The 12,660-nt window shown below is 37.0% G+C and overlaps 1 protein-coding gene across 4 annotated transcripts in view; it reads left to right on the top strand.

The window, feature by feature from the left end:
* The window catches only part of LOC115219183 (protocadherin beta-15-like), a 70,885-nt gene that overhangs the window by 52,579 nt on the left and 5,646 nt on the right, over nt 1-12,660 (top strand). For 2 of the 4 annotated variants that reach the window (XM_036509083.1, XM_036509084.1), the window contains exon 3: nt 6,110-6,280. The exons of 1 other annotated variant lie outside the window; for it this stretch is intronic. In XM_036509083.1, the coding sequence (XP_036364976.1) occupies nt 6,110-6,268 (159 nt within the window). In that variant the 3' untranslated portion in view covers nt 6,269-6,280. Of the gene's footprint in view, nt 1-6,109; nt 6,281-12,660 lie in introns of those variants that run through there. One more of the 4 variants, XR_005001947.1, reaches the window with a different exon arrangement.

Genomic DNA, 12,660 nt, shown 5'->3' with positions numbered 1-12,660 from the left:
GAAGTGAATGATTTTCCATTAAAAGTACTCAATGTAGAAACTTATTTCAGAAAGTTTTCAAGAAAAATTGAAGTTTTTTTTTTTTCTAAACACAATTTGAAAGTACAACAATAGTTTGACTTGGAATTCTGGAGACTAGAAATATTGTAATCATCATCATCATCATCATCAGTGCTTTCTACGTGGCACTAGCACCAATGTTTTGTATGTGGTGCCAGCACCAACAGGGAGGAGCAGAGTCGTACTGAAGGGGTGGGGCTTTGTGCCATGTATGTGTATGTGTGCGTGTGGTATAAGTGTCAGAGCAAATATGATTACACCAGTTTTGCGTAAACTCTGCTGAAACAGAATTGAAAATGTTTGCTTCAACTCTTTCTTAATCTTTTGTTGTTCTTCCAAAATTTTGAAAATTGTTTTCACGTTTTCAAAACCAAAAAAAGAATGAAACAAGAAATGTATAAATAATACGGAAAATATCTGTTAACAGAATAATGTTTTTCTTTTTTTCTTCAAATTTTCCTCAAATAATTTTTTAAATTATTTGAAAGAGCGACAGTTTGGCTCAAATTATCAGCTTCACCTGCCTCGCAAACATATTGTAAGTATGTTTGTGTGTATGCAGTACATATGCCAGAACAAACATTTTTGTACCAATTATAGTTATACCAATATAAATGCAAATATTTTGACAGTTAATCCTCGAGCTTTCTCTCATGTCACCATTAAGAGCCAAACTTGCATGAGTTCGTAAAAATCTTTTTGTTATTCTTTTATTTCCTAACGAAACTCAAAGCAACTCAAAACATGGAAATTATAGTTCAACTTTGAATTCTAGTAACATCTGCCTTGCGAAAACATACAATATATTAATATGCCATACAAGTATCAGAATAAATGTCTTTGTGTCAATTACAGCAATACAAACATGAAAAAAAGAGTCTCTGACTCTTAAACCTGCTCAGATCTTGTACAAAGAAAATTAAGTTGTGCAGGAATTTGTCAAAGGCCAAGTTCAGAACTTTATATCCACAGTAGTGGGTAGGTGGTCCATCAGTGGTGCCAAAACCTTTTACTGTTGATGATAAGATGAAAAAGTATATAATGAGAAAATATCAGGAAAATAGAGTGGGGAGGATTTAAAAAGTGTCTGACTTTTAAGTCGACCCAATTTTATGTTACAAATCAGGTTTCTCTGCCGAAATTCCTTTGGTTATCATCCAATAACAAACTATTCAGATTAGTAATTGAAGAACATGTAGAGTTTAAGATTCTGCCATAAATACTGTAAACACAAACCAACACCAAAACCATAAGGAGAGATATATTGCTCTTGAAATAAGTTGAGCATAAATTCATTCAATGACACGGTTCAATTAACCTAGGGGATGCTGTCTGGTCCAGTTGGAAAAAGCTAGGTTGCCATTTCTCCATGGAAGTCTTAGAGGATATTTTCAAGGTTTTTCTTCATAGAAACAATGTTTGGCAGCCGAGAGGTCTTTAGGTTGTGTGGGAAAGAGACTAGCAGGTATGAGATTATGAATAACTGGATAATGGTGTTGGCTACATAGAAATAGCAGAAAATAGGTCAAAGAGGCAGGTATATTAATAGAACAGAAAGTTTTAGAAAAATAAATGGCAAGAATTTGAGTCATGGATGCAGCATCAACCCTCATAATTATGGAGACTTTGGAAATGATGAAAACTAAAAGGTTTTATAAAAAAAAAACTATCCAAACAATAACAATTATCAAATCCAAAAGCTGCATAAAATTGTTCTTTTAGGGAACAGTGACCCCCTCAGAAAGAATCTGTTCCTGGAAGAAAAATAACCAGACAAAAGTAAATTAAATAACATCAAAAAGTATCTTTTCCAGAACACACACACACACACACACATGCAAACATGGTGGTGGTGGTGATGATGAGGAAGAGGAAGACGACGACGATGATGATGACAACAAGGATGATTTAAATCTCAAAGAACCTTAATTAATACCCAATTCAGCAAAAGAAACCTGATATAATGAGTAAAGTAAAAAAAAAAAGAGACAAATGACGAACTTTAAGACAATAAAACAAAAAAAGTTAAGTTTTCTCTTAAACAGCAATTTTTTTTTTAAAAAAAGGACAAAAGTTAACAAAATGTTGGCATCAAGGATTTAGTTCCATCTTATCACTTGGCCACAACTGAGAGATCAAACGTTCTGAAATACTGTAGTAAAAGACATAGAAAATCTTCTTCTTCTTCTTCTTCTTCTTCTTCTTTTTCTTCTTCTTTTTCTTCTTCTTCTTCTTCTTCTTCTTCTTCTTCTTCTTCTCCTCCTCCTCCTCCTCCTCCTCCTACTACTACTACTACTACTACTACTACTACTACTACTACTACTACCACCACTACAGGTAATTCCTTTGCCCAAATGCATCATGACATGCCTATAGAAAGACAATTATCTCTCATGGCCATGTCAGCCATTGTCTTTGATATACTCCAACCTGAACTCACTCTCTGCTTACTCAACAGAAATATAGTTTTGCATGAGGTCCAGAAATCCCTTGTTAATTCAACAAGATGGGAGGGATTTCCAAAGAGATGCTAAACAAATCCTTACTGTCAAACCAAGTGTGAATCAGACATGAAAATCCCGTTCCATGATTCGGAGGATCACCACACAATTCTCTGAGCTGTTCCATGATACACAGGAACGTTATAACACAAATAATCTGTGCTAAGTTCTTCTAATCACTGACGGTTCCGTCAACTAAAGAGATCTCCTCCTCAGTCAGACCAGAGAAATTGAGGGGGGGGAGGGGCGGAGAAAGAAGCTGAAAACTGGAAGACATTCACAGAGTTTTAACAATTGAGAACTACATTTCTCTCTCTTTCTCTCTCTCTCTCTCTCTCTCTTTCTCTTTATCTGTCTATTTATCTATCTATCTCACTTTCCCAAACTCATACTGAATTTGTCTTTTATATTCACACACACACACACTCATTCACTCTTGCACAGATACACACACATTCTTTCTCATCCTCTCTCTTCTTTCTCTCTCTCCCTCTCTCCCTCTCTCTCTTTCTCTCTCTCACACACACACACACACACACGCACATATACTCTTTCTTTTACGCAAACACATGCACACATACAAACACAAATACAAATTCTCTCTCTCTCTCTCTCTCTCTCTCTCTCTCTCTCTCTCTCTCCATTCCAAGTATTTGACTGTCCAGTCTTTCACCCCTTAATCCCAGCTGTCCTTCTTCCAGCTTCAGTCCATCCATCAGTTTGTTTCTCTGTCCAGCCTTTCACCCCTTAATCCCAACTGTCCTCTTTCCATCCTTAAACCCATCCATCAATCTGTCTAGGTTTGTCCTTGGCTCACAAAAGCTAAGCTCTATGAAGTGACAATGTTAGAAGAAAAAAAACAACAACCAGATGAAGAGATGCAGCTCATGTTGACATAATTCCCTGCTGGACCTGCACGCTGCCTCATACAAGTAGTTCTCAATATATCTTATCACAATTTCCACATCCCTGTCTCCCCCCCCCCAGGACAGAGGAACTTTGCATTTACTGTAAAATATTTGGCTAGAAAGTATGTTCCGTGATTTATCTGATATAAAACTGTCCTGAGTTCAAATCTCACCAGGATGCATACAAGTACCAACATCATCCTCTGATGGCTTCCTTATGAATCAGACTCCACACATAACATTAAATGACTGTGATGTCACTCAAGTCAAAATATACAAAGGATGTTTAATGTGTGCAGCTGACAGAGATGCATTGAAATAAAGATTTTGTAAAGTAACGAGAAAATAACACTTGGTTTGTAATGTACAGTGTTGATAACATCACAGACTGAAATGCTACAGGTAAGGAGAGTACCTCCAGTATGCTACAGGTAAAACTGTAGTCTGTGCCGTGTGGTACTTGCAGCACTGTGCTCTACACTGTACTCTACTGAAACACCATTGTCTATACTTTACTGTACTCCACTAACAACACTATAGTTTGGTAATGTACTCTAAAGACAACCTTATAGTCTGTATTGTACTCTAGAATATATGTTGAATAGAACACTATAAACAACTATTTATTTTACAGACAACACTCTCATCAATACTGTATTGTGGTGACTACTATTACACAGCCTATACTGTATTAACAATACTGTAAGCAGAAGTATATTGACTAATCTGTTATTTTCCAGTGTGCTACTAACAACACTAGCTTGTACTCCACTGTACTCACAGCAATATGGTCCATGATGTACTCTAGTGACACAATTTACACTACATTGTACTTACACCACAACAATATAATCGATACTGAACTCAACTACAACACTGCAGTCTCCTTTATATTGTACTAACAATACTACCACCTATACTATATACATCTAACGACAGTCTATTCTATAGTATAGTGTACTGGCAACAATTTGGTCAATGCTACACTCAACTGACCACAGTGTAACCAAAACTATGCTGACCATAACAGCCTAAACTCGACTTACAAAATTCTAGTTTGTTCTGTTCTGCTCACTAATGGCTCTACTGTATTGACATGTAACCATACCACCGTAGTAGATGGTCTGTGTGCACCAGTGGCTCTCAATCAGGGTCCATATAAGATTTTCAGGGGTCTATCCAAATAAAATATTAAATAGGAAATCTGCAGAAATATTTTAAGGGTCCACAAAAAAAAAAAAAATTTACTTTATTTTATATTTATTAGAAGGTTTCTTTTTTTTTTTTATGTTTTACATAGTTTGATGAGTTTCTGGCCAGAGAGCAGTTGTTTTAAGCCTACACAAGTGAGTGTGTGAAAAACGAAAAGGTCCATAGATAAAAAAAAAATGGTTGAGAACCACTGGTTTATATTGTCATGTAATTACAACACTGAACACTGGAGTTTATCTTTCCAGTCTTGTATTCTGTTTATGCCGTTCTGCAATGGCAGCATTAGAGTGTTCTGTCTGCATTGCAAAGGTTAAACAAGAATTTGATTGACATCAATCTCACCAGACCAATGTGTGGCAGGTAAACACCTGAGACATTTTCCCAGACCCAGCAAGAAACAAAAGAAATAAAACATTAAACCATTTTAGAAAATTACTTTTTGTAAATCTCACAAACGAGAGATATTCAGCAACAGTAATTTCAGAGTAAAGATTCTTTGCCAACATAACATGGGGCAGTCCTGGTTTAAGACGAAAGTTGCTGTAATTTAGCCCCAGGAGACATCATCTCCAGCTGGCTATACGACAACGATCTGTCCTTATATTTTCAAACAAGGGAATCCTGGGGCTAAAATACAGCAACATTCATCCTAAACCAGGACTGCCCCATGTTATGTTGGCAAACAATCTTTAATCCATTGAACCATTTTATTTGAATTTTTTTGAAATAGAAATTATAGTTTTATGCAGGCTTAATATTACCAACATGTGACCAAGAACATTATCTTTCTATGGTGTAGAACCAACACAGATCTTCCCCAAACGACAATTTTCACTTATCTAAGACAGCTTCCCACCCACCTCATGTACATGTATACATTTATACACACATCATCATCATCATCATCGTCATCGTTTAATGTCCATCTTGTGCAACCTCTCCATCCCTTTTCCAACTCTTACAATATGCCCTTGATTTTTTTTAAACCTTATTGACAACATCCCACTTCTTCCATCCCACCAAACACATCCACTTGACATCCTTTAACAAATATTTTTTTTGCAGACACCAAACTCCTTTCTACCTTCAAAGCCTTCATTTTTCAGCATTGCTATTCCTCCACATATATTGCTCGTATATATATATTTCCCCTCAAAAACTAATCTAAAACAGTTGAGAAACTGTATTTACTTACATTATACTGGCTGTTGCTGCTGATGCTGCTGCTGTAGTGTTTGTGATGGTAGTTCAGGAGCAGGGACTTTGAGGAATCCACTGGCTCTGCCATGCTTTCTCAGATTTCCAAATTCAAAAAGCAGACAAGCACTCTCTAGTCTAGGATGGCAGAAATATACAAATTAAATGAATAAATATTTAAATTAAATAAAAGTAAAACTCACAAAATGTATTTTCTTTTTGTCTAAACAGTATAGTCAGCCAGTAAGAGTGACATCCTACGGTGAACATGAAGAACAAAACGTTGTTCTTGCACCCAGTTTTCTCAACGATTCCTTACTGACAGATATGGACAGCAGATGTGACTGGACAGAACGTAACTTGGGCCTCTATGAGGAAATACCAAGATAATTTCAGAACAAGGTTAGTCCTATTGTTTACAAATCTCTTGCTCCAATTCCAAGATTCCCCAGTTTTCTTTCAATGATCTGGGTTTGTCCATCTTTCCGTCACTTCTCTGTGAAGTTGTTGCTTATCACAAAAGTGAAATCCTAAAAATGTGACAAGAGAAGCATGTTTCAACCCTTTTGGGGTTGTGTTCGATCATCTCCAGGGACTAAATACAGGCAATAACAGTACAATAACATCAATAGGCCTTAAAGCCATATATGCAATATGATTTCTAAAGGATATCGACAAATAAATGCACAGCAATATAATGCAATATAATACATAGTGCACCACATGACCAAGCAGCTGTATGTCAGACAGATACATACTTGAGTGTATACAGGTGTATATATATATATATATATATATAGAGAGAGAGAGAGAGAGATAGATCTTAGATATTTTTCGATAACTGAAGAGCGTGGGTTTCCACCCCAACATCCGAAACTCAGAGTTTTATCATGGCTACCAAATAATTGTCACATATTATATTTACAGATATATATATATATGAACATACATACACACATATTCATACATACAGACATATATTTCTATACGCACAGGCATGGCTGTGTGGTTAGGGAGCTTGCTTCCTAGCTACATGGTTCCGGGTTCAGTCCCACTGCGTGGCACTTTGGGCAGGTGTCTTCTGCTATGGCCCCGAGCCAACCGGAGCTTTGTGATTGAATTCGGTAGGCAGAAGTTACTGCCGTATGTGTGTGTGTGTGCGTGTAGGTGCTCAGTGCCTCTCCGAAAGAGAGAGAGGGATATATACATACACACACACATACACATTTAAATAGTTTGGCATTTGTTGATTTTCAAAAGTGTACGTTATGATTGGCTTTGCGTTCTGTTCTAAAACTCATTAGTAGCCCATGCTCTTAACCACTACACTCTGAACCATAACTAACCCCAAGATTCCGAGTTCAATTCCAAGCAGTGACCTGAATAATAATATAATAATGATAATAATTATAATAATAATAACATTGAAAAATACCTCAAGAGTGAGATCCCAGGTTTGAAATTTCCCAAGACACCTGATGAAGGCTGAAGGGTATCTCAGCCGAAATGTTATGTTAACAACAAACAAGATGTAATATCTGTCAAATGTAAATGACGTAAATAATGTACATAATTCCTCATCCCTTAAATATAGAACTGTATTCTCTAATTTCTTGTTTATGCATATTTACACGACTGGTCAGTTTCCTTCCTGTCTCCCCCAATGCAGTTTTCATTGTACTGTGGGCATGTGATGCAGCAGATGAGGTTTTTTGACTTGCAATTCATGTTTATATATCTGTGTGTGTGTGTGTGTGTGTGTGTGTGTGTGTGATGGATTTGGTATAACCTTACATTGGTTGTCATAGAAAGCAACATATAACATGTCCTTCATTGGACAGGCGTTCAAAGAGCCACATCTTGTTTTTTAATACCTTCTCAATAAGTTTAGTTGCCAGTTAACAAGGCAACGATTGCAATAATAAAATGGAGTGTATTACAGAATGAACCTGACATAACCCTCACCCCACCCCCACCCACCACCACCACCAACCACTGACAGACCAAGTACAGGGGGTGGGGCTTCAAAGTAAATAATATTTCTTGAAAGGTTTTCTTATTTGCTCAAATCATAAACTTTGTAATTATTGCCAAGAAATCAAAATAAAACTCTGACAGTTTATACCAAAACTTTGTAGTTTCCCTCAAGGTTAGGAAAAAGATAAAAAAACATCAGTTTTAGATATGAACACTTTCTAGGAAAGTATCTTTTCCTATTTTATTCTTTCTGCTCTCTCTCTCTCGCTCTCTCTCTCTCTCTCTCTCTCTCTCTCTCTCTCTCTCTCTCTCTCTCTCTCTCTCTCTCTCTCTCTCTCTCTCTCTCTCTCTCTCTCCCTTCCTCACTTTCTTTTTTATATCGGTATGTTGTTGTTTTTTAGTTTGCTTTGTTAGTTTTGTGAATGATGTATTAGGAAATTACATGCCATTGTCGTTATCAGTCTGGAAACATAACAGTGTATTAAAATAGAAGAGAGAGAAGGAGGGAGAAAGTGGGGAGAGGGAGAATGGAAGAGAGAAAGAGAGGAAGAGAGAGAGAGAATGGGAAAGAGGGAGAAGGGAGAGAGAGAGAGAGATTGTATGATTGAGTGAAAGAGAAAAACAGGGAGAATTGAGGTGAACTGTGAGAGAATGAGGGAGAAGATGAGGTGGGATGTAAACGATTATTTGGCTCTTTGTTTGGTTTAGTTCCAACACAAAATGCCTGGTTGTGTGATCAGTGGGTTCAGCCTCTACAGAGAACCCATCCAACCAAGCCCCGTCAGTAATCCATCCTCTGTCAGCAGCTCTGTCTTGTGTCTGTGGTGGACTGGAACACTTAACCCTCAACAGCAACTCACTCACCTTACCTGTAAACAGATGCCATTCAGTTGTATGATTCAGGTTCTAACCTGTATCAACACAACACAAGTAAAAGTCGTTTTGTTTGATTGGAAGGATTGGGTAAGACTTTAAACTGCATTAGGTAATGGGGCCTTCGTTTGGGAGTTCCTGGGTTTTGAGGAGTGTGAGACCATCTGTAAGTCATTATTGTTCCCAGGTCTACTCTGACCCAGAGTTGTAGCACCTGTCCGGGTCCCTGTTAAGGGATCACCCACTTCAAATCCAGGCTATGTCTGATCCAATAATAGGTAGTGACTTGGTCAGTGAAGCCACTGCAATGATCAACAATCAACAGTAAGATGGGTCACCATGGATCACACTATCCTAAAGTGTGTATGCATGTGTCCAGGGGCCACATGGGAATTTGTATTCCCACTGAAACTCTAAACATGACCTCTACACCTCAACAATGAATGATGACTAAGGCTATGGCATCCCTGCTACCCGGAGTTCTTGTTCTCCCAGGGGGACATTCATCAAATTTAGCAGCTGCATTTTGGGGCCACAGACAGAAGCATTACTTTACCTATGGAAATCTTAGGGCTTAATGTTATATGTGGTCAACATTCATAAGGGACATGATGGAACTCGTTGGTGGGAGCCACACCACCAACCCCAGGTGAATGTCACCACAAGGACAAGTAGTTGCAATAATGCACAGTTCAACATTTCCTGTTGTAGAATGACAGTCTGTCAAGGACTGAATTTGTCTCTCTTGAATATTTCACAGCAAAAGACGGGCTAAGGTACTGGATTAATGAACCTCTGAAGACTATTGACGAAATCAATGAATTATCCTTGAGATTTAAATATTACACTCTTTTCTGTATTATATGATAATCATGACTATTGTGGTACCATAGTATAACAGACATAACTACCATGATACTACACTACAGGAAACTTCTATGACAATATATTTTAATAGACTAAACTGCAAAGGTACTATAATATTATAATTATATCTACTACAATACAATAATATGAGAATCATGACTATTATAGTACTATATGATTAGTCATGGCTATTATAGTACTGTACAGTCAAGAGATGACATCTACAGTATCATATACTATCACATACAACTACTATGCATAAAAAAACTAGATTATTAGAGACAGATTCTATAGTATTATTGAAATGGTGGTGGCGGTGGTGACTGGGGTGGAGTTGTGTGAAGAAGAGAAGGAAAGGCAAAAACATAGATGAAGGGGAACCAAGGAGGGAGAGAGTGTGCAGGTGAATCTGGGAACAAAGTGAAGCCTGTCTTGGATTGCAGAAGCTACATGGCATAGTTAAAAATGGTAGATGTATGAAAGAGCTAAGACATTGAATATTTCTGAAAGAGAAAGAGAGGGAGTGAGAAAGAGAAGGAGAGAGATGGTGAGAGAGAGAGAGAGAGCAAGAGGGAGAGAGGTGAGAGAGGAATAATAGAGAAATGGAGAGGCAGAGAGGTGGGGGGTGGAGAAACCAGATTTGTCTAATGTCTTTCTGAAAGGACAAATGATAAGCATCCAACAGATTTATGTGAGCCCTGCCTGCAGGGACGAATGATAAGATGTTATTGATGATGATGATGATGATGATGATGATGATGATGATGATGATGCAAAGGAGTTGTGGTCGGGAATGTTTAAATTCACTGAATTATTCTGGAAATTGTCTTATTTATTTAGAATTCTTACACTTGTGGAAGGTTCCGGTGACATTTTCTAAACGGCATCAATTGAAATAAAGAATCTCTTTGAGACAATTATATTTTTAGAGTTATGAAATGTGTGTCTTTCTACCTGATATCAGCCAACATCGATGCTATGACAGCATACAAAGTGCTTCTATTGTCTGCTGCAGTTTCATACTTGGCCACTGGTTAGCAGATGCTTTCACCTTCTCTCGTTTACATTCATTCAATTTTTGTCTCATTTCTTTGTCACTAATGTCCTCAGGTTCTTCTTTGACTGACTGACGTACTAGCAGCGAAAACCTGGTAGAAACACATTCATGTGTATGTTTGTGCGTGTGTGCAAACATCTGTGCGTGTGTGTGCATGGGTTCCTAAATATTCATATATAAAGAAACATTAGTTCACATATGAATGCGTCTTTTACGCTTTTATACTTTCCACACATACATTCACACATACACACGCAAACACTCACACCTCACACACATATAATATAAATATGTGTGTGTGTGTGTGTGTATGAATATAATTACATATATATATATGAGCGTGTATGTATATATATATATACACATCCTGCACACACACACTTCATTTTTTCCTTTCATTTTTTGATGTAAACATAGGTTAGGCAAATATTTTATTGAGGCAGTGTTTTACAGGTGGATACCCTTCCTGCCACTGACCTGCCTTTCAAGTAAGGGGTCACTTGTTTCACAGGGATTCAAAGGTGCAAAACTCATGGACAATTTGTTCACAGAAGAACTGACTACATCACCATTTGTAGAGAAGTACAAATATGACGAAACACACTAACATACACACGAACACACACAAACACACTTAGACACACTCACACAAACAAGCACACATATGTATATATTACACATACACACACAAACATACATATATATATATATATTATTGGTGAATTGAAGAAATGGAGCTGAACGAAGATTGAACAGAAATCGTTTTATTTCATTCTACACGTGTTTCGAAAGGCACAATTTACCAAAATCCGATTGAATAATGAGACCATATTGTGTCTTTCTCTTCAGGAAGAAATACGAAATCCGTTAGAAAAAACAAAAACAGAACAGAGGCGGAGCAAAACAAATCGAACTAAGCTCCTAAGAGCCCATGGCAAAACTGTTTATCAGTGTATGTTGAGAACCGGTGGCTGAAGAATTTAACGGGTCAGGCAGCGGTCAATCATGTGGGTGAGGGTGTGTAGATGTTCTTTGTGACCGAGAATAAAGTTCTGACTATTTAAGGAATATTGGATGTTTTATAAGGGGCGAGAAAAAATCTACTTAGAGACATGTGTGTGTATACTGTTCTATATATATGTGTGCTTGCGTAGGTTGGCAAGACCTCTGTCAAGGGGTAGAAAACATTTTTTGTGTACGTGTGTATATATAGGAAAATGTGTTGCTGAAAATGCACTTAAATTTCAAAAACTCGTGAATGTTTAAAATGCATTTATTTACACATGTACCAAACTAGTTTCAACAATATTTTTTGTTTTTCAATGGTAAAAGTGTAAAAACATCGTTATAAATTTCAATGTGGACAAATCAAAATTAAATTAAAATATTTCAACGTTGATAAAATATCTTGTTCAAAACAGGTGTAAGTTTGAAATTAAAACTGTATATTAATTTGTTAGAATGTACAAGGTATATATATATATATATATATATATATCACAGAGCCTCACAAAACTGGACACCAATATTTAAGCTTTGTTCAAGCCTAATTTGGTTGCCCATGAAGAGATCCAAACATGACCAAAGTAAGCAACCTCACCAAAAGTCCAAGCAAATACAAATGGTTTCCACTTTCCAAGAATGAAATATAACAAAACTAAAATATAAGAAATTCACAATCAAGCATTACAGGTGAAGCCCCAGGAAGTTTTTGAAGGGAGAGCATGAGGTCCAGAGGGAATACAATTCCAGGAGAAAAGGGCATAATAACTTCATTTAGAAGGGTGCACTTCTTTTCTTGAATGAGGCCCCAGGCCCCACTTTGGGTCCACCCCTGATATATGAGCATCTCGATTATCAGCTGCTTAAACAGATATGTACTCCCACCCTGTCATGCATATATATATATATATATATATATATATATATATATATACACACGCATGCACACATACACACACATTCATACACAGCTCCAGAAACTGAACCAAAATTTGAACACAAACAA

This window comes from Octopus sinensis, linkage group LG14 (genome assembly GCF_006345805.1).
Source record: "Octopus sinensis linkage group LG14, ASM634580v1, whole genome shotgun sequence".
NCBI classification, from domain to species: domain Eukaryota; kingdom Metazoa; phylum Mollusca; class Cephalopoda; order Octopoda; family Octopodidae; genus Octopus; species Octopus sinensis.
Note: the sequence above shows the minus strand (reverse complement) of the source record. Positions and strands in the feature narration are given on the sequence as shown.